Raw genomic sequence first — 21673 nt, 5'->3', positions numbered from 1 at the left:
TGCCACAAAGAAATATATGAGGGTCCGGTTGGTACCTGAACCTCCTCATATATACTCATGTTTTATTCTTGGTGGTATCAAGTAATAAACAATAAAATTAACTTGGATTGGTTGAATACTCGTTTGTTTAAATAAATGTCGAAAGTTCAAATTTTAGATTGGTCGAGTAGCCGTTTATTCATTTCTTTAAATAAGTATCAAAAGTTTAAATCTCGTTTTGTGAATACAGCAATTTATTTGACCAATAATAAAATTTTAAATATAGTTTAAATTAATATTTGACCGGTCAAATTAGAAGATACAGCGACCAAAAAAGTAATTAACAGTAAGTATAGAAAATTAACTTTTATTTAGTTAATAATAATAAATTTTTTATTTTAAAATTATTTTTTTAATTTTTAATTTTTAAGAATTTTAAATTTAAAATTTAACATAAAAAAATTATTTAAAAAATTAATTGATATGGACCGAAAAAATATTTCACTTTCTAGTTAACATCCATAATAAAAGAGAAGCTTTAAATGCATCAATGGAAAAAAAATGGTATGTATACAATGCATGCTTACAAAAAAAAAGAATTATTATAATTTTTATTTTCATCAAATTTTTTTAAAGAGAGATATTGTATATTATTGGAAAAAACTACTAATGGAAGAATAAAATTCAAAAACACTAAAAACATACTCATGAAAAATAGTGTTATTGGAAAAAAAAAATTTAATCATTTTGTTAAATTTGTCGAACAAATCAAATATTGTATATAGATATATACTACTACTTGACAAATTTGTGTGTTTATGTGGATAATTCCAAAAGTAATTTCATACTTCATTTTTAGTTTGCCGAGAAATGATAAGTATATAGTTTGAAAAAATACGATTAAAATTTAATAACAAATTACAGCCTAAAGAAGAGATGATTAAAACTTAAATTTTTGAATGAGTTGCAGGCAGCCATATAATATAATCACAGCCTCAGAGCACCCAGCTTTGGTAGTGGGGACTTCAGCCTCTGCTGGTAATGAACATGATTATTCATTTGGATTCACGTGTCTTGTTTGCTTTGGTTGAATGAAAGTAGGGTAAATCTAAAAGAGGGAACAGTGCCAATTAAGGAAGAAAAGGTGATTGCTTGGGTAGACTTTGCTTAGAAAACAAGCTTGATTTCATGTCAGCTTTGGAAAACATTATTAGCAGTAATGCGTGGTGTATTAATTATTTTAATTTTGGTATGTTTGCTAGGTAGCTTAATTTATACTTATATGTCCAAAAGCTAAGTAAATATTAAATAATCAGAATAAAATAATTAAAACGGCATTTTAGTAGTTAAGCGAATGCATTTCACTACTAATTCTTATCCATGCATGTTTTAAGTATCAGGTTGGTTGGACTTTCACTTGGCATGGTTGGTTTGCACTTCAAAATAAATGTTGAAGAGTACTAATGTCATTTATATATTGAAAATTAAATTGAAGAAGAAGAAGTTAAAATTACAAACATTTATTACTCCAATTTTGTTAAGTAATCCAACAATATAATTACCTAACAAGTAACGGATGAACAAAGATTAGGATAGAAAAAATTAAAAAATAAATATTCATTGCAAAATAAAAAGTAGTTCCTACTCTTTTTCCGTATTACTCTTAAATAAATCAATAGTTATATGTTCCTCCATTTCATATTGTTGATAATAATATATTACATCCATAAATAACTATATTTAAACAGAAATAAAAATATTTAGTAACTAAAATAAATAAGTCAAAATTTATTTTATTTAATATTTATTAATTATTATGATAATTAATAAAAATTAAATAAAATAAGTTCTGACCGTTGTTTTTATTTCCTTGCAATTAAGATGACAAATACCTACAGTTTATAATTTAACGTAGTTGACTGATGAATTCAAAACTTGAGAAAGTGATTAGTTAAGTTGCTCCATTATTGCATGAGAAAATTGATAGCGGTGGTTACTTGTTATAATGACAATAATGAAATGTTTGGTGTCAGATCAATAACAAACGTTAGAGATTTGGTAGGGTAGTTTGTTTAAAGGTCGATGCTTTTGCGATCTTAGACGATGATGCTACTTTCCAGCTTACTTTTGTTAGCTGGCTTCTTTTCCCTTTGCTACCTTTATATTCATTCCCATTAATTATTCTCGAGTCCTAAATCAACAGAGACTAGCCTATTCTTTCCTTAATTGCCTCCTCCATTGTAAAAAAACTAATAAGAATCCTTGCATAGCAGTTGCTGTTTTATCTGACACGTACAACCTTATAGTAGGAGCAACATCGTTGTTATTCAGTTTCTTCATATTTGTCCTTTTCTCATTTCAAGTTTTTCTGCCCAGCAATTAGCTAATAATATTTCAAATGTAAACTAAAAGTATATTGAGAAATTGAGTTAATGACTAAAACTATAGATCAAAAACAATAAATTATGTTGGCTCTCTAGCATTACTCTATTTCGATCAGCCCTTTTTTCATTAATTAACATGTATATATTGTTTGTCCTTTTATTATAGAAAAACAAAGTTATTGCTATTGACAACATTAATGAAATTTAAAAGTACTTAAAACTTAGATTCGCCTGCTAGTGCCTGATAGTAGTCAACCGTTCCTTTAATTGAGTGATAAGATATATAGATGCAATGATTAATTAGGGAAGAGTAAGATTAATTTCACCTGATATTCATTTAATTTAAGGATACGTAACGATCTAACTAAAGTGGTGGTTGGGCGTGGTAATATGTGTGATGTGAACAAGCTAAGACAGAGAAATAGTTTACATCTTCATTTCACTGGTTTTCTGGTGTCACGTAGATATCATTGTTCTTCATTCACTTTTTTCTTCTTTAAAACGGTAATCAATCATAATAGGGAATACAACATAGCTAAGAAACTAGATTCATATATAAAGACTTCTCTTGATAGAATTAGCACATCAAAAGATATACTTAAATAGAGTAAGGAACTAACCACTAAATCGACCCAATTTAGTTAGAGTCTTTATTTAATTCTTATATTCCTTCGTCGCTAATTTTGGTAAAAAGTTGACAATTTAAATACTCTCAAAACTTGGATCAACCTTTCACAAAAAATTACTCTTTTTTTTAACAATAAAAAATTACTTATTTTTTAAAAAAAATTTCGATACATGATTTAATTGGAGAACCAAATAAATACTTTTGGTTTTGGACAAAAATCCGTTACTTTTCGTTTATAAGCCCACAAAGAAATTACAAGATGGAAATTAGGCGGGGTATTTTGTCATGAAATGCTAGATCAGCCCATAGAGCTCGTGTGGCATGTACTCTCTCCAGTTTGGGCCTATAATGTTGTTGGTAACAATTTGGGCCCATATTACTTGCAGGAGGTGACAAAAGCGCCAAAAAATCGCAAAACTATTGGGCTGAAAAACCCCCGTAGAGAAGCACGCGGCATGCTGCAGAAGAATCGTGTCAAATTGTTGTGATATTTTTGGCGTTGGCACATTTATACAAAGGAAGAAGGAAGAAGAACGCTATACTTACTTTACTTCTTCAAAAGAAAGTCAAATCCATTGAATATTCTGAGATCAAGAACCGCAAAGAGATAAGAGAAAATGGACGCCATTGATTCAGTCTTCGATCCCCTCAGAGAGTTCGCCAAGGACAGCGTCAGGCTCGTAAAACGTTGCCACAAGCCAGATCGCAAAGGTCTCTTTCTTAACCTAATATCCTTCTTTCTTTTCTCAAGAAAATAATTGAATAACATTTCCCGTCGTCTAGATCTTGGTTTGAATATTGAATAATCTGATCGTGTTTTTTTGGTTCCAGAATTCTCAAAGGTTGCTGTTCGTACTGCCATCGGGTTCGTCGTGATGGGATTCGTTGGCTTCTTCGTTAAGCTCATCTTTATTCCAATTAACAACATCATCGTTGGATCTGGTTAGGTGTGTATTTTTCTTCTTTTGCATTTTTTCATCTTTTTAAGATATCAATTACTATGGTAGGTCTCTGAGTTTCTCTGCAAAAATCGGATAGTCTGATTTGGATTCTCTTGTTAAATTAAATAAAATTTCACAATCATATGCCGTTTATCGTTTTATATTTTCAAGAATCTCATAGCACATCGAAGGATTTAGAAACGCATAATGAGTAAAATAATTTGTAGATCTACCAGGTCAACTTTCGTCTGTTTAGATATTGTATTAGACTCCAATATTTATGCCTATGCCAGTTAACTTTCTTGGTTATCGGTTGGTATGTTAACTTTCTTTAAAGCCCAATATTCATGTCTATAAGCATGCAGCAGAATGTATTCAATATACCCGTACGTTAATGAGTTCATGGATGGGATTGGTTATAGAGTGAAATTTGGTTGGATTTATCTCTCTGCACAAAACGAATTTGACAATAATGTTACGGGTTTATATAGTAGGTTAATGGAAAAATCTGCAGTGAGAAATTGAGAATGTTGAGTTTCCACTTTTCAATGTTTTGATTACATGCAAAGTTTTTCTAGTGATCTTAAGTATTATTGATAATTTATCGAGTGTTAAATGTCAATTTGTAATCACATGTTCACACAATACCGATTAAACATGTTTAAGAGACTGTTTGCACCTATGGAATGAGTAATGCGATGAGTGTTTCTAATAGCAACTTTGAACATTCTTTTAATGTTCGTTACACGTTTACATGTTTTCAGGCTTCTAAATAGCTCTCTTGGTTATCTTCGCAGGATGATGGGAACAAGAGTCACTTGAAGGAATTCAAGTTATGGGGTGAACGAAAGCATAAAGCGTTCTCAACTTCTCACTTAGTTCTCCTATGTTTGGTCTTTTTTGTTTTTTTGTTTTTTTTTTCTTCAGTCATCTCTGGGAGCATTACAGTGAGATTTAGAATGTAAAATTTTTAGACCTTGACACATTGCTTTGATTTAGGATTAAGGACGCAAAAATTTGAGGAATTGCAGTTTTGCTTTTAGACTTTGTTTTCCTTCTTGAATTTGGGGAAGGGGTCTGGGATTTGGGATCCCTGCTTCGACATTCATATTCATATATCAAGAAAGTTATGTACTTTGTTTATGCTATGAGCAAATCCCTGTTATTAGTCATTGGATACGGGTGAACGAGACGAATTACGAATATCAAGACTCAAAGAGGTTGGCCTTGCATTTGAGTTTCGTCTGTGATTGAAGCTCGGCATCAAGTTTCGGATAGTAGCACTCAAAGAGGTTGGCCTTGCATTCGTCTGTGATTGAAGCTTGGCATCAAGTTGCATTCGTCTGTGATTGAAGCTTGGCATCAAGTTTCGGATAGTAGCGTGTGATTCGTATTATTATTTGATAATAACAGGTATAATTAAAAACTTATTAAATTATTTAACAACTCTCAACTATTAACTTTATAAAATTTAAAATTAATTATACCTAAGTTTTTACTTTACTATTTTTACATGGAGGAATAATTGAGAGTTTTGATTTATTTTTTAAATTATTTTTAAACATTTAAATGAGAAAAAATATTATAATATTTTAAAAAATTGATTTTGATGTATTCATATGTCTAAAAATGAGTTATTTTCAACAGTACAGTTGTTTGAAAAAAATTGAATAATAAAAAATGATTTAATCTAAATAATAATAGTTTGAATTAAATCTAATCAATAAATTTAAATTGATATAATATAATATTTTAATCAGTTGAGTAAAATTGAATTGAATTAAATAAAAATAATTTAATATTATTTAAATTGTAATAAATTATATTAATTTTATCTTTTAAATTGATTTTAATGGTTTTGCAAGTATGATTTTATTTAGGTTTTTTTTTTGTTTCTCACGGTATCCCCCAACTCAACAGGTCAAGGACTAATCCGTTGCGGTACTGAGCTCTATTTAAGGATTTTAAGGATTTTCCGTCCATTCAAGGATTTGCCGTTAGCCAATGGGTTGCTGCATGCATAAGGCGAGATTCGAACCCCGACAATATACTCAAATTTTGTTATCGACAAAAATGCTTTTAAATAATTTAAAAATACGACAAAAATGCGCAACATTAAATATGTATTCTCAAAAAATACATTAGAGATTGAATTTTGATTCGATTTTTTGTAAGTATTATTAGAAAAATAAGATATTTTTATCCTTAAAATTTTGTGATTTTTTGCTAAGTATATATATATTTTTTTGTGATTTTTTTGTCAATAACCAATAATACTTTTAAGACATTACAAAAAAATATAGTTAGCGAATTTTAAAAATAAAAATATCTCAATTTTTCAATCATGCTTGCGCATTAAAATTCAAGCTCCAAATTATTTTTTGAGAAATACATATTTAATATTAAATATTTATGTCACGTTTTAAAATTATTTTAGGGTATTTTTGTCAATAACAAAATTTAGGTGTAATTTTGTTAGGAAAAAAATTATTCGAGTATAATTTTGGTAATTTACCCATAATATAAACGAGATATATGTCAATTTTATCATTGCATAAGTAAATATTTTTTTAAAAAGTAAATAGTCAGATTAGTCTCCAAAAGACCACTCATCCTCTAAATTAGTCTCCAAAAAATTGTTTTAATTAAATTCGTCTTTCAAAAATTTTAAGTTAGTCATTTTAGTCATTTCGTCATTTCCGTTGTTAACGACGTCAAAATTTGTTGATGTGATACGTTAAGTAACACCATAACACAGATAGTAGTCATAATTGGCTGTTAACATGATAAGTTTATAAAATAGATCAAATCAACTCTAAATTGAGAAATTTCAACGCTTCAAGTCCTCAATTAAATTTTGATTTGATCTAATTTCATAAACTTATTCTACTATAGTCAATTAAGACTCCTATGTGTGGTGTAATATCACTTAACGTGTCACCTTAACAAATTTTAGCGTTATCAACAAAGCAAATGACAGAAAGACTAATACGATTAATTTATAATTTTTGAAGGACAAATTTGATTAAAAAATCTTTTGAAAATTAATTTAGTGAACGAATAATCTTTGAACGGCGAATTTGATGATTTACCCTTTTAAAAAACATATATGTTAATTTATGTAGAAAATATATGGGAAAAGAGACATATATTTTTCTTTTGGTAATGCTAAAGAGAGAAAAAAAAGTCAGAATTTACTTTATATAATATTTATTAATTATCGTAATAATTAATAAATATTAAATAAGACAAGTTAAGACAATTTTTGGTTAATTTTCTTTGGTTACCAAATATTTTTGGTTTTCTTTTCGAAATTCAGTGATGAAAGTAGACTAAATCTTCAATTTGGTCCCTGAGATTCACACGATTATTCAATTTGGTTCTTGAAATTCAAAATTATCTATATTAGTCCTTCAGATTCAAGTTCGGGCATCAATATGGTCTCTCGACTCTTTCCGCCGATAATTTGGCAAATGGAGTGCTGAGATGACACCTTTTCTGCCACGCTAGATGATATGAGTAAATGACATTGTTTACCCTTGGTGTCCAAACAAGTCAGAAATGAAGAATAGTTGAGGTAGAGAAGAAGAAGAATACTTGATTTTGGGTCTCTATCATTTCTTCTCCTTTCATATACAAAGTGACGTTTCTGACTTGTTTGGGTGCCAAGAGTAAACAACGTCGTTTAGGCATCATGGCAGAGAGGGTTTCATTTCAGCATTCTGTTTGTCTAGTCATCGACAGAAAAAGTTGAGGGACTACATTAATAAGACTTAAGGTTGCGTTTGTTTCCGAAAATATGACAGGACAAGACACTGATGGTGGAAAGAGACAGAAAATTTTGTGTTTTTGTATTCTGTTTGGCGATAAACTAGAACAAATTATGAAAATCTAATTTATTCTCATTTTTTTCATTTAAAAAATTTGAGATGAAAAATATAATAATAAAAATATAATTATGAAAAATTAACAAGAATAATGAAAAAAATAAAAAATAAATTGTGTTCCTTATTAGTGTTTCTGTATCTTTTTTGTCAGGATGAATACAAAATATACTAATTCAGTGTCTCTGAATACATTGTCTCTGTCATGTTTTCTCTCTCAAATATGATTTTATATTTTTTATCCCTATCTAAATATCATATCTCTTTAAACAAATGCAACTTAAATTTAAAAGATTGATATAAATAATTTTAAATTTTAAAGACCAAAATAGGTAATCCATGAATATCAAGTCCAAAATAGGGATTTAGTCCATGAAAGTAGTTGAGAGTGCACAACTTTGTCCTGGAAGCTGGGAAGTGCTAACATCTTCCATTCCAATGGCAGAGAAGCTCACTATCCCTCTGATCTCATCCTCATACTCCTCTTCACCGTCACCCTCCCCCTCTCACTCCCCGGTAACTCCTCTCCTCCAAGACCTCTTTTTTACGCCGAATTCTACTCCTCCGCACCTGCACCTGACTCATTCTCCACCTCCTGAACACCACACCGTTCCCCTCTCCAACCGCCGCAATCCTTCTTCAACTCATCGCCTTTCCCCTCTGGCTCATCGAATTCTCGAAACTTTGATTCACCCTTCTTTCGATTCCACTCGCTTACCCCAAATTCTGCACCCTTTACTCCAACAACCCAGTAGGGACTCCTTGGCTTCGGACATTTTGGGCATAATCAAGGGTTTAGGGTTTTACAGCGAATTTGGGCTTGCATTGAGTGTGTTTGACTGGGTTCATAGCAGGCACGATTGCGTTTCGCTTTTAAATGGTTCCTTTCTTGTTGCTGGGATTGTCAACATTCTCGGTAAAGCGGGTCGGGTCTCTTCTGCGGCTTCGTTGCTAAACAAGCTTGAAAACGATGGTGTTAAGGTCGATGCTCATACTTATACTTCTTTGATAATTGCTTATGCTAATAGTAAGAGGTATAGGGAGGCCTTGAATCTTTTTAAGAAGATGGAACAAATGGGGTGTGAGCCTAATTTAATTACGTATAATGCTGTTTTGAATGTTTATGGGAAGATGGGCATGCCTTGGACTAAGATTATTGATCTTGTTGAGAGCATGAAAGCCCGTGGTTTTGTCCCGGATTTGTGCACTTATAATACCCTCATAAGTTGTTGTCGCCCGGGGTCTTTGTATGAGGAAGCTCTTGAGATTTTCAATGAGATTAAGTTAGCTGGATTTATGCCTGACATGGTTACTTACAATGCGTTGTTGGATGTTTATGGCAAGTCCAGGCGTCCCAAGGAAGCCATGGATGTTCTGAGACAGATGGAAAGTGATGGCTTTCCTCCTGACATAGTGACCTACACTTCGTTGATATCGGCATACGCCAGAGTTGGTTTGTTGGAGGAAGCATTGGAACTTAAAACCCAAATGGTGGAGAAAGGGATCAAACCTGATGTTTACACCTATACCACCCTTTTGTCAGCATTTGTGAAGGCTAAAAAAGATGAGCTAGCAATGGAAGTTTTTGAAGAAATGAGAGCTGCTGGTTGCAAGCCTAATATATGTACCTTCAATGCCCTTATTAAGATGTATGGTGACCGAGGAAAGTTTGCAGAAATGGAGAAAGTTTTTAAGGAGATCAGAGTATGCAATTATTCCCCTGACATAGTTACTTGGAATACGCTTTTGGCTATATTTGGACAAAATGGATTGGACTCTGAAGTATCAGGAGTATTTAAAGAAATGAAGAGAGCAGGGTTTGTGCCGGAGAGGGAAACCTTTAACACGCTAATAAGTGCATACAGCAGGTGTGGTTCCTTTGACCAAGCTATGGCTATTTATCAGAGAACGCTAGAAGCTGGAGTGACTCCTGATCTTTCTACCTATAATGCTGTTTTAGCAGCATTGGCCCGAGGAGGGCTTTGGGAAAAATCGGAGAAAGTTCTTGCCGAAATGAAGGATGGTCAATGTAAACCTAATGAGGTAACATACTCTTCTCTGCTTCATGCCTATGCCAATGCTAAGGAGATTGAAAGGATGAATGCTCTTGCAGAGAAGATATACTCTGGCGCAATTAAACCACATGCTGTTCTTTTGAAGACTCTTGTTCTAGTAAACAGCAAGATTGATCTCCTAGAAGAAACAGAACGTGCCTTTTTCGAGCTGAGAAGCAGAGCGATTTCACCTGACATGACTACTCTTAATGCGATGCTTTCAATATATGGGAGGAAGAAGATGGAAGACAAAACCAAAGAGATTTTGAACTTTATGTATGAGAGTGGATTTACCCTGAGTCTGTCTATGTATAATAGCTTGATGTACATGTATAGCCGCTCTGAAGACTTCCAAAAATCTGAGAAGATCTTGAGGGAAATTGTGGAGAAGGGTATCAAGCCTGATATAGTCTCATACAATACTGTCATTTATGCATACTGCAGAAATGGCAGGATGGTGGAGGCGAAAAGGATATTTAGAGAAATGAAAGACCCTGCGCCTGTTCCCGATGCTGTAACATACAACACATTTGTAGCAACTTACGCTGCCAATTCAATGTTTGCAGAGGCTATTGATGTGGTTCGGCAGATGATGAAGCAGGGATGTAAGCCAAACCAAAAGACTTACAACGCCATAGTTGATTGGTACTGTAAGCTTAATTTGCGAGATGAGGCAAACAGTTTTGCTCAAAACCTTGGCAACCTTGATCCACATATAAGCGAGGAGGATAAATGCAGGTTACTAGAGCGCATTGCGAAGAAATGGTCTTGTGTTGGTCTATGATTCTCTAGAGAATGCTTATTCGGTCAATTTTGAAGATCAATGCTGTCTGGTGTCTAGAGTACAAACAAGAATGAATTCAAGAATAAAAACGTCTGCAGCTGGGGGCTTTTAGTAGTAGGATTTTGGTGATTTATTGTTTGCTAGCAATAAATGACATTTTTTGAGTTCATGCAAGCATGGCTCATGAGTGCTGTTTGTCAAAAGATTGAACTAATAGCAATGTCTTAGTGAGTGGTACTCAAGTTTTGAACAAAGTCTAAACATTTATTGAGAAAATCAGTTGCAATTAAGCACTTGACGGGAATTCTCAACTAATGGCAGAAAAGAGGAAACTTGTGTTTCACTCACCTTGACCCCCAACTACATTCGCATATGAATTTGATTATGACTGGTTAGTGAACATTAACAAAGCAACTTTGGCTGTTGAATGGGTAAACAGAAAGTGGTTGAGGAAGTCACACACACATAGACTTTAATTGGGGGCAGATTAAGACTCTTGCAATGCTTTGATTCTCACAACCGCTCGCAGATTACTTAATATTATCTCTCGAGTATACATACTGACATATTTATGCTGTAGGCTGTAGCACATGGATCCTGCTTTCAGCAATTCTAGTCTTTGTATGATAAGTTTTAAGAGTATTATATTTAGCTGCTGTTCTCTACACGAGCATACTTGATTGGATGTTAGTAGAAGAAAAGAATTACATTGATAAGTGTATAAAAATTAAATTATAAAATGAATATAAATTATACAGGAAAAAACATTTGTTCTCCTTTCCTTGTCCTCTCCCCCCCTACCCCCTCTTCTCTTTTCCCCCTCTTTCTTTAGAACTATGTCCATCCCAATATATTCATATCGGTAATGCTATTTTAACTTGAGTCTACACTTGATAATTCATGTTTAGGGACGTTGACAACAAGGGTGGCAATATGTACTCTACCCACGAGTACCTAACCCGATCTCATCCGCTCGGGTAGGGTTTCCAATCCGATCCGCAATAAATAGGGTAGGGTGCAGATAGGGTTTTCGTGCGGGTTGGGTAGGGTGCGGGTTGAGCTTCAACCGACCAACCCGCATTCTATATATAAAAATATGCGAACTCTATATATAAAAATATGTTTTAAGTGGATGTTAAATCAAAAACCTCTCACTAAATACAAAAAATCCTTAGCCACTAAAAGAAAATCATTAATTGATAATTTAAATTTTTTTTACATAAAAATCAGTTCTATTTTAAATTATCATCAAGTTATATAATAGTGCTGTATATTTTTTGTAATCCGCGGGTAGGATCGAGTACCCGCGGATTAAGAGCAGATAGGATTAGTGTTGAGATATTTTCAACCCGCGGATAAGATAGGGTTAAATTTATATAAAAATCTCAACCCGCGAGTAGAATTAAAGTTGAATCCAAACCCTACCCTACCTTACCCATTATCACTTCTATTTTGACAAAATTATCAGCGTTACAGATATTTGCGATTTCATTTCATGTGTGAAAGTGTTCATATCACGAATGTGGTTATCTAGTTGCCCATCCTGCCGTTTTTGTTAAGCTGGTAACACGTCAACAACGCTTAACTTGTATCCAGATATATATAAATATTATTACAGTAAGGTAAAAATCATCATCACTAACCAATCAATACAAATTTTATTTCTTTCTATCCAAATCTGGAGAAAAAACAAAATTGATATCAAACCTAAAAAAGACAAAAAAAAAAAGAAAAGAAAAGAAAAAGACTTAAACTATACATATGCTTATCCGCATCTGCACGAATCTGTCAGCAGTTCCAGTTACTACTATATCTGATAATACTATGCATCTTAGGTAAGAATTCATTTCATTTACCAATCTTCGCCAATTAATAACTTTTATCCCAAATGATGTCAGTGTATGATTCTTTGAAGGAATGCACATCTTAGGCCATCGCACCAAGCATACTCTTCTCTGCTTCATCCGCATTTAGGGAAAAAATATCAATAGGGGCAGTTGTGCAGCCAACAGCACTTTGCTTAAACCTTCCATTAGAGGAGGAGCTGTCATGGTGATCAAGATAGATTACAATGACAGTTATATCATCATGGAAGTGTCGTCTGATTCCTTTGTCAATTTTCTTTATGTCATCATATCTCATCTCTCTCTTCTTTGCGGCTTCCTGAAGTGCAGCTCTCACTAGTCTCTTGGCAATTCCCTGAAAGTATAAGCAGAACCACATATCAAAATTCAAAATCCGTAGAAGAATCTACAGAGTCTGTTGTTATATGCAGCTCACAAGTTACAGAAGACACTCACAGCTCTTGGATATTTGAAAACAATCTCAACTGCTGCTTCATCACTTAATTGTTCCCATAGGCCGTCTGATGCAAATATCAAAAATAGATCTTCTGTTTCAAGCTCCCTAATTATGACCGATGGTTCAGCTGTCATTACAGGACGCTTCAAGGGAATAGGAGTTGCAAATTGCTGAAAAACTGGGTCTCTGAAGAAATCAGGTCTCTTTAAATAGACATCACCAATTGATCTTGACACCTGCAGAACAAAAACTCTCTAGATCAACAAACAGCTATTCTGAACCCATTATCTAAATGTAGTAAACTAGGAATACCCTCTCAGCGCTCGTCTCTTAATCAATAGATGAACTAGTCTCACTCAGACTTTGACATGCTGCAATCAGACACATTTCATCACAGCGATATTGATATATGTACAACAGTAGGTAAATATAAACAGCATATCTATTGACAATTCCATACTCAGCGTAAATTTGAAAATCATGCACAAAGTTGATAAATAAATAAAGTTTGTATTGTTGTGAGTTGTGACTGTACCTGTATAATGCCCTTAATCCTCCAAACTCCACGAGTATAGACCACAATATGTGAATCATCAGGGTGGAGGGCTTCAACTTCTCGCCTCACCTCTTCATCAGCTACATTATGATCCGTGGACAACCGCAGTGCCACCACAGGAGAATTCTTGCTCTCTGTATCCCTCCGGCCAAGAACAGCTCTCGAGTCTCCAAGGTTAGCGACATACAACACATTATTAGAAATTGCGCCAAGAAGGCAGCATGATCCCACTGAAGCAATCTGGGGACTAACTGGTAAAGACAGCTTCACCAAATGCAAGAACTCCTCCTCCGTCGCACTGAACGCCTTCTTTATGACATCCACTGACAATCCCCCTTGTTCAGAGACGAATTCTGCAAAGAAGAAATTATCAAAATCAAATAAATGAAGCTGCTGTTGCATACAAAACAAAGTGAGAAGCATGTTTCAACTTTATTGAGCAACACAACACTTAACTTTTATCGCTAACACCACAAACGAATTAATCAACACAATAATATTGATCATCATTAAGTAATTGATATTCAATGAAATGAATAAAGTTTGGTCTTCTGGATCTTAGAAGCTAAAATTCAACAAGTTTCATCAATTACTCTAACAAGTTCTATTCTATTCGATTGAAACGGGGAATTGATTGAATAATTACTGTGCAAATAGGGTAAGAGACGCTTGTTGACGAATCTGGAAGCCTCGGGGCCGCCGTGGCCGTCGTAGACGCCTATGTAGGTGGCGGAGGGGGAGGTAAAGACTTGGCTCTGATCTTCGAGGCTGTTATTGGCCTGAGCGACGGCGATGGAGAAGTCACCGGAGAAGTGAGGCTTGAGGTCAGTGTGCCAGAGAAGGCTATCAGAGCCGCCGACGCGTCGCCGGAAGCAACAATCGAAAGGGCTATAGCATAATCGTAGCATGATCGGAGTATGCAGTGAAATAATAATGAAGTGAAATTAGGGATAATTTGAGTGTTTACACTTTACAGTGTTTTATGTGAAGAATCAATCTAAGAAAGTAGAGAGAGAGAGAGTGGGTGAATGCCGCGTTTGGAGGAAAGAATGAATGAAAAAAAAGGAAAGAAAGAAAGAAAGAAGAGTGGACAGAGAAAGGAAAAAGAAAAAATGAAGTGTTGTGAGTTTTATAGTTGACGCGTATATTCCAATTCACTACGCGCTCCGCCTCCTTTTTCTTCCTTTCCTTTCAAATTAGCCTTCCTGTTTTCCTTAAACTCTCGTTACTTTATTCAAAATTCTAATGAAATATTAAGCAATATTAGTAGTAAATTACATGCCGTCTCAGATTATCTAATGATATTAAATAGAAAATTGTTGTTTTCCAAGTTGAGCCATGGAACAAAATATTGGTGTAAGTGTGTAACCCACATTTGAATGTTGCTATGGCCAAGCATCCACTGGTAGTTAGTTATTTTGAAGTCTGTTTTCTCTTGGTCCTTAACACGGAATCAAAACTAGAATCCATTGCATAGAAACTTAGAAAGCCAACTTATGCGTTCAATACAATTATTTGACCCCAATCCACGAGACTTGTGTTTATATTTTGTATTTCTATTATTAACGTTCAGGTTATTTCAAGTAGTTAAACTCTTTATCTTTAAATAAATATGTTGAGTTCCGAATAATCCGAGAAAAAAGAAAGGAAGGAAAAAAATATCTAACTGACAATCTATCACTAGCTACGGGAATTGTATATTGTAAATTTGTGATGTGCTTCCTACCAACCAAGTACCAAGGTAGGGTCTTTAAGGTTGTCGTAGAAGAGGGGATTATGAGAACCCCGACAAAGAAGCTAGGATAGTCATAAGTCATAACTGATGACTATGAAGGACCTATAGTAACAAGCGAGTGAAATTTCAGACTTCATCTCATAGTATATATGCTATATGTGAAACGAAATGTTCGTGTTTATTCTAAATTTCTGGTTTCTGCATAGACATAATATCATACATGCAAGTGTCAGTCAAGGAATTAAAAAATTGATAATAGAGCACATATATAAATTGGTCTAATCTTAGTCTTAACATGTGAATCCCAATCGAAGGCACTGTTCTTTTTCCATTGGGTCAATTGATGGGGAGCTTGTAAAATAGTTGGTATAATATTGCTACTCTCTTGTTTTGTTATTTTGTTCATTAAGAAGAAAATCCAGATAACGAAAAAGGAAAGATAGCAGTTAGCAAGTGGCAAACTGGATATAATCTTGTAACCCCAAAACCATGATAATCAATATCTATGTGACAAATTAGATATACTGCAAAACTAGTAACTAATATTAGTTACAGCCATCTTAATTCATTCATTATACACTGCAAGATTTCTGTTGCTGAAACAATGACACAAGAATATCTTCTTTTCCCAACAAAAACTGCATTATGGAAAACTGCAAAGTTAGTTAATTTTAAGATAAAACACTACAAAAGGCATGCAACTGTATTGCAGCATTCTCGTCACTATAACTAGTGAGTGGTTATTTTCTTTATTTATTTACAAGTATATGTCGTCGACAGTAGGGACAGTCTCCGCAACAGCGAACCCAAGGATCCAAACAAGCAGAGTGAAATCTATGGTGACATGGCAAACATATGAGCTGATCCCCATCCACAAAAGATTCCAAGCATATGCTACAATCCTCACCTGTATCCCTGCTGCTAAAAACTTCAACATGTAAAGACTCTAGGGCTTCCTGAGATAGTCCAGGTGGTTTCTCTTGCAATAGATGGGACCTTCCCATTTGAGAAGTCAAGTCAGAAACAACAACATCATCACTTTCTTGATCCCTGCCTATTGAGTGCCTAAGGGAGAGAAATTTCCAGAACAACTTAGCATCATATAAATTGATTGATTTTATAAAGCTAAAAGGGGCAAAAAGGGAAATTAAATTAAACCTGTTAGGCGAGAGAGGGTCTCCTCTGAGTCTCTCAACGAGCCTGGCGCGTGCAAGTAAGACACCAACAGGAAGTCTATCGGAGGGAGGAGCAAACGCATCTCTCACGCTTTCCGCATTCAACAGCGACCGCCGATACCTCCTCTCGAATCTATCAGCTGCTGCTGCACGCTCCTAACAGATCAAGCAACGCATACAAAACATTAGATACAGATACAGATAAGAGATGGAGGAGGAAGCTAAGAGGAAGAATAGTACGGAGGAAGAGGGAGAGTGAGGGAGGCGGCGAGAAAGGCGGCGAGGATGGTGGAGGTCGGGAACATGGTCGGAGTCAAGCCCTAGATTGTTATTGTATCGTCCCAAACGATGCCTCCTGCTGTGGAATAGCTCCGAAGCGCTCGTCATACACTGCCGACACACGATCGATAATCTTTTTTCCTACAATGGAACGTAGAAAGAGGAAAGAGAGGGGAAAGAAAAGGAAAAAAAAGAGGGGAAATAGGGTCAAAGCCAACTAACTAGCCAAGCAAGTTCCACGAACAAACCACCGGTAATTAATTCCCTTTCTTTCCCTAATCCACTTTTTTACCTTTTTCTTTCCTTTGTTTTCGGTGTTGTGTTACTGTATTAGTATAATAGCGTGAGTGTGTGACTAATTTCCTGACAAAAAAATCCAAAAAATAATCCTTTTATATATTTATTTATTAATTACTTTATGGTGCAGTAGAAAGTGAAACAAGTGGTGCAGTTGGGAATGGGATAATGCTGTTTCGAATAGTGGTGGGTATGGACCTCGCTAATCCCTAACACTAAGGTTGACAAATGACAACATCATACATCCAAACCGTTCCTTTCACTCCCCATTGTTAACGTGGCAGTGTGTTACTGTCGCTCCTCTCATCTCATGCAATCTAAATCAACTCACTAGTTACTAATCACTATGACTTTTAATTAATAAATTCGAGATATTTTAGAATAATTCAAAGAATCCAAGTATCGGTACCATAGTATTTGAATGTGTTTAAGATCATGACACCTTAGCATAAGAGACTAAAAGACAGAAATTAAATTAAATTTTTATATTATAATTAATATAAAAAATATATTAAATTATGTTTTAATAATATATTTAATATAAGATAAATATAAAAATTAAAGAATAAATTTAAAATTAAAAAAATTAAACAAAAATAATTCTGTAAATAAATGTTATAAAAATTTTAATTTTTATCTTAAATATTTTAATTTTATGTTCTTATTTAATAAAAATATTAAAAAAATTAAGATTTTGTATTTTAGAATTGATATTTTAATTTTAATTCTTTATCATTAAACACAATACTCAATCTTAAATTTTTTAGATTTTGATTGAAAATCATTTAACATAAAAAAAAAATTTTATTTTCGTTAAGAAAAGAATTCATTTTTATTTGAAACTCAAATTCATTATTTAGAATGATTATAATATACTAATAAAATAAAATTTAAATTTAAAGAGTGTCAGGAGTGAATTTGAAAATCAGACTCCTTTTAATTTGATTTAAAAATAAAGAAAAAATGGGAATTGAAATTCTCAAAAGAATTTAAATTATTTATTTTTTGTTATTCTAAAAAAAACTCTTAAGTAAATTCTAATTTCTAGTATTCCAAACCAAGTTTTTAGTCTCAATCCCAATCCTAAAAAATAAATGGAGTCATAAAGAAGTAGTCCGTATCCATACGGTCAAGACGGACATATGGAGAGCGAGTGGAGATTCCTAATCTTTTTCTTTTTTTTTAAATAATAATAATAAAATATTAAGTATGATTTAATTTTTTAAAAAATATATTTAGTATTTAATCTAGTATAAATAAATGTCTAGTTCAACTTAAATATTAATTATTTTTAATATCTAAAAAGTAAGTAATAATATTTAAAAAATTGAAAAATATATTATTATTATTATTAATATATTTTAGTTAAATAAAAATTTGTAAATTTTATAGAGTGGATTTTTTTTGTGTTGTAACTATCTTTTTTTATTCGTTTGGTATTAACTCTTTCTGCTTTAAATGCTACAACTGAAAAATCTTTTTTAGTTAATATTGTAAAGAATAATTCAAAAATAAAATTGAAGACGAATTTTTTGTTAATTATTTTTTAATTACATTAAAAAAAATTCCAGACAAATTTGACACTGATTCTATTATCAATAAATTTTATAATACAAAGAATCGATCACTTCTTTAGAAAACACACAAATATTTTTATACTTTAAAATATATTTTTTATCGATATATTCTTGTAATATGTCTTATATTATATAATTTTTTTATATTTTTTATATTATATATATGATTGGTCTTCCATAATAATATTTTTATATCTATCTTTGCAGTAATATCACTCTAGACTTTTATTCTTTCGTTTTAATTTCTTATTATTCTCCTTTCTCATGTTTTCCATATTTTCTTTTGGAAGGAGGGATTGTAAATAATAAAATTAAGTTGGAGAAACTTAATATAGGATCAACAAATGCGTTAATTTATTACCCTTTGAATGCTATTATTTCTTTTTACCGAATATAATAATTGAGGAAGATAATGGGAGTTGTTATGTATTTAGGAAAACTGCCGAGCTATGACGATCTCTTCTAAACAATACACTGCTTATTCCGAAAGATTATAGGTTGATTTCGTCTGAACATCGTGGTAAAAATATCTGTAGAAAATATTTCGACGCTCAAATCAATGAAAGGTTTAATAAAGATGTTAATTAAATATTTTAAGTAAGATAAAAATAGAACATATCCTTCTTTAAATATGAGTGGTTGATTATATAGATGAAGAGAAAAATATAAAATAGCTCCTGACAATTATCTCAAAAGACAACAAAGCTCTTGACAAAAATAAATACCAACCCGACCCTTAAGATTTATTTTTATGGGATTGATTAGCTCCTATGCCAAAAAAGTCAATGTTATTTTTTTTGGCACAGAGGCTAATTTGTCCCAGAAAAAAAATATCAGGAGCCGGATTGGGTGTTTTTTTTCTTAGGGGCCTCGTCCTTTCGAAATAATTGTCAGGGGTCGGATGAAGTATTCACTCATAGATGAATAAATTACTGATTTGTTGGAGTATTCCGTAATTATTGGTAAAGGGTTGAGTTCCATTTGTGGGGAGGTTGTTTTGTTGATAGACTTTGATTATTAAAATTTTGTGTCAAACCTTTCCGTTGCATTCCAAATTATGAGGTTAGTTTATTATTTGGTGGCTGAGGTATAAGGTACGCATCATAGCCCCCAAGTTTGCCTTGGTTTTGAAAGAACGAAGGCGAGCTTAAATTCCGCTTATATCTCGGCCTTGGATATTATGTTGTGTTTTCATCCTGTAGCCCCAAGCTCAGCTTAATTTTGTACGGAATTTGAAACGGTTTTGCATTTAATGTATGCCTTGCTCTTCGCGCCTATTTGACTGATTGACGTGAAATGTGTGGCGCATTCCTAGATACTAGGGCTGTACATGGATCGGATAATATCCGCAGTAATTATCCGCATCCGATCCGAATTTTGCGGATATTATCTGATCCGCACTATGGTCGAATCGGATTGCGGATTCGGCAGTGATATCCGCGGATCCGATCCGCAAATCCGCATATCCGCACATCATATATAAATAGCATAGTTTAAGACAGTAAACCCTAAAGTGACATGAATTTTAGTGTGTTATTTTATGAATTTTATGATATTTTGTTTTTAATTTTTTATGTTGTTCTTCAACTTAAAATAATTAAACTTAAATCTTGTGTTATTATTTTGTTTTTGTTATTCAAAAGAACTTTATTATTGATAATATTCTAGGAGTAAATAGGTTTAAACAGATAAAAAATGAATTTTCTCGATATTTTTTTTGTAAAAACAGCTAAACAAAATCTTAAATTAGTTTTTTTTTAATTATGCAGATATACCCGATATCCGATCCGATTCGATCCGCAAGTATGCAGATCGGATCGGATCGGATCAGATCCGGCCTAACAAAATGCGGATATTGTATCCGATTCGATCCGATGAATGCAGTGCGGATCGGATAGAATTTTAGGTTATATCCGATCCAATCTGATCCGTGTGCAGCCCTACTAGATACCTCTGACCATTTGATCAAATCGTGAGCTACAACTATTTTTTGAAGGGTTGAGATTAAAAACGTTTCATTTGCAACCGTTTATCCATTGTTGTGTTAACTGTGCTTGTAACTCTTACTTTTATTTTTGGACATTGTGGATTTTCTGGGTATTCTCTTTACCTTGTCACAGAATGAGTAATAAAGGTGAGTGTTAATTTTTTCCTTTGTTCTGCTTCTTCTTGCTTATTTTCTTTTCTGCTTCCTTTGATGGAAAAAGGAACAGTAGTGATTGACGAAAATGATCCTTGTAACTGGGTTGATTCCAAAGTTAGGGGTTACATTTCTTAGTTTGATGATGAGGAGTCTGTGAAAATACTGGGTTCAAACATATGGGTTAAAGAAGGTAGTCAAATTAGGATAAAAATTTTACCATGCAGGAGGGATGATAGCATCCGCGAACGTTTGTGCGACTCGTCTTACTTTTACATGTATAGCTGTTTATTTACAGAGTTAGGCATTAGGCTTCCCTTTACTGATTTTGAATGTGGTGTTTTATATTGGCTAAATTGTGCTCCAACCCAACTGCATCCGAATTCCTGGGGATTTGTTAGGGCTTTCCAACTGTTGATGGACGTGTTAGAACTCCCCCCTTCTCTTAGGCTGTTTTTCTCCTTGTTCCAAGCTAAAGGAGTTGGTCGTGGGTTGTGGGTCAATCTGAGTAGTTATCCTTGTCGTTCAATTTTTGCTTTGTATAAATCATTCTTTAAGGATTTCAAAACCATATTTGTTAAGGTGAGGACTGCAGAGGAAGATTTCCCTTTTTACTTGAATGAGTATCTTGAGGAGAGGTTTCCCTTGTCGTGGTGTCCTGAACCTGTTCAAGTTTTAGATGTCGATGATAGGGTTTCCAATTATGATATTTTTATGGAATTTCTTTTTGAGATGTTAAGTTCAAAAGATTTGTTATCTATTGCTGAATTGTTGAAGTGTGATACTGATAGGCAGACTGTGTTGGATTATATAGGTAATTCAAAATGCCGAACTTTATTATTCCTATTCTTGCACGAGTCTGTTGTTTTTGTTATGCAATTGAGAAAGCTCCGACCATTACCACTGCTGGGCTAAAGTCCTTCTTTAGTCAACAAAAGAAAAATGAGAAGGAGGGTTCA

At 33.4% G+C, this 21673-nt stretch overlaps 4 protein-coding genes across 5 annotated transcripts; 2 read left to right on the top strand and 2 right to left on the bottom strand.

The window, feature by feature from the left end:
- The first annotated feature begins 2889 nt into the window (after positions 1 to 2889).
- Positions 2890 to 5080, top strand: LOC112711929 (protein transport protein Sec61 subunit gamma). 2 transcript variants are annotated; one of them, XM_025764669.2, is made up of 3 exons: positions 2890 to 3702; positions 3823 to 3938; positions 4730 to 5080. In XM_025764669.2, exons 1-2 carry the CDS (start codon positions 3609 to 3611, stop codon positions 3936 to 3938), a joined length of 210 nt encoding a protein of 69 aa, XP_025620454.1. In that variant the 5' UTR covers positions 2890 to 3608; the 3' UTR covers positions 4730 to 5080. The 2 variants fall into 2 exon arrangements, with proteins under 2 accessions (XP_025620454.1, XP_025620455.1); XM_025764670.2 differs by having other exon boundaries at positions 2892 to 3702; positions 4697 to 5080.
- A 1839-nt stretch (positions 5081 to 6919) lies between these two features.
- Positions 6920 to 11431, top strand: LOC112711928 (uncharacterized). Its single transcript, XM_025764668.2, has one exon. It carries the CDS (start codon positions 8189 to 8191, stop codon positions 10652 to 10654), a length of 2466 nt encoding a protein of 821 aa, XP_025620453.1. The 5' UTR covers positions 6920 to 8188; the 3' UTR covers positions 10655 to 11431.
- Positions 11432 to 12240: 809 nt separating this feature from the next.
- LOC112711926 (probable protein phosphatase 2C 63) lies at positions 12241 to 15416 on the bottom strand. Its single transcript, XM_025764666.3, has 4 exons — positions 14158 to 15416; positions 13491 to 13864; positions 12955 to 13191; positions 12241 to 12853 (listed from the first exon to the last, which is right to left on the bottom strand). Exons 1-4 carry the CDS (start codon positions 14417 to 14419, stop codon positions 12581 to 12583), a joined length of 1146 nt encoding a protein of 381 aa, XP_025620451.1. The 5' UTR covers positions 14420 to 15416; the 3' UTR covers positions 12241 to 12580.
- Positions 15417 to 15768: 352 nt separating this feature from the next.
- LOC112711927 (probable E3 ubiquitin-protein ligase RHY1A) lies at positions 15769 to 17068 on the bottom strand. Its single transcript, XM_025764667.3, has 3 exons — positions 16662 to 17068; positions 16405 to 16577; positions 15769 to 16311 (listed from the first exon to the last, which is right to left on the bottom strand). Exons 1-3 carry the CDS (start codon positions 16806 to 16808, stop codon positions 15996 to 15998), a joined length of 636 nt encoding a protein of 211 aa, XP_025620452.1. The 5' UTR covers positions 16809 to 17068; the 3' UTR covers positions 15769 to 15995.
- Positions 17069 to 21673: the final 4605 nt, after the last annotated feature.

This window comes from Arachis hypogaea, chromosome 9 (genome assembly GCF_003086295.3).
Source record: "Arachis hypogaea cultivar Tifrunner chromosome 9, arahy.Tifrunner.gnm2.J5K5, whole genome shotgun sequence".
In the NCBI taxonomy this organism is placed as follows: domain Eukaryota; kingdom Viridiplantae; phylum Streptophyta; class Magnoliopsida; order Fabales; family Fabaceae; genus Arachis; species Arachis hypogaea.
This window is presented reverse-complemented; position numbering and strand designations above follow the sequence as displayed.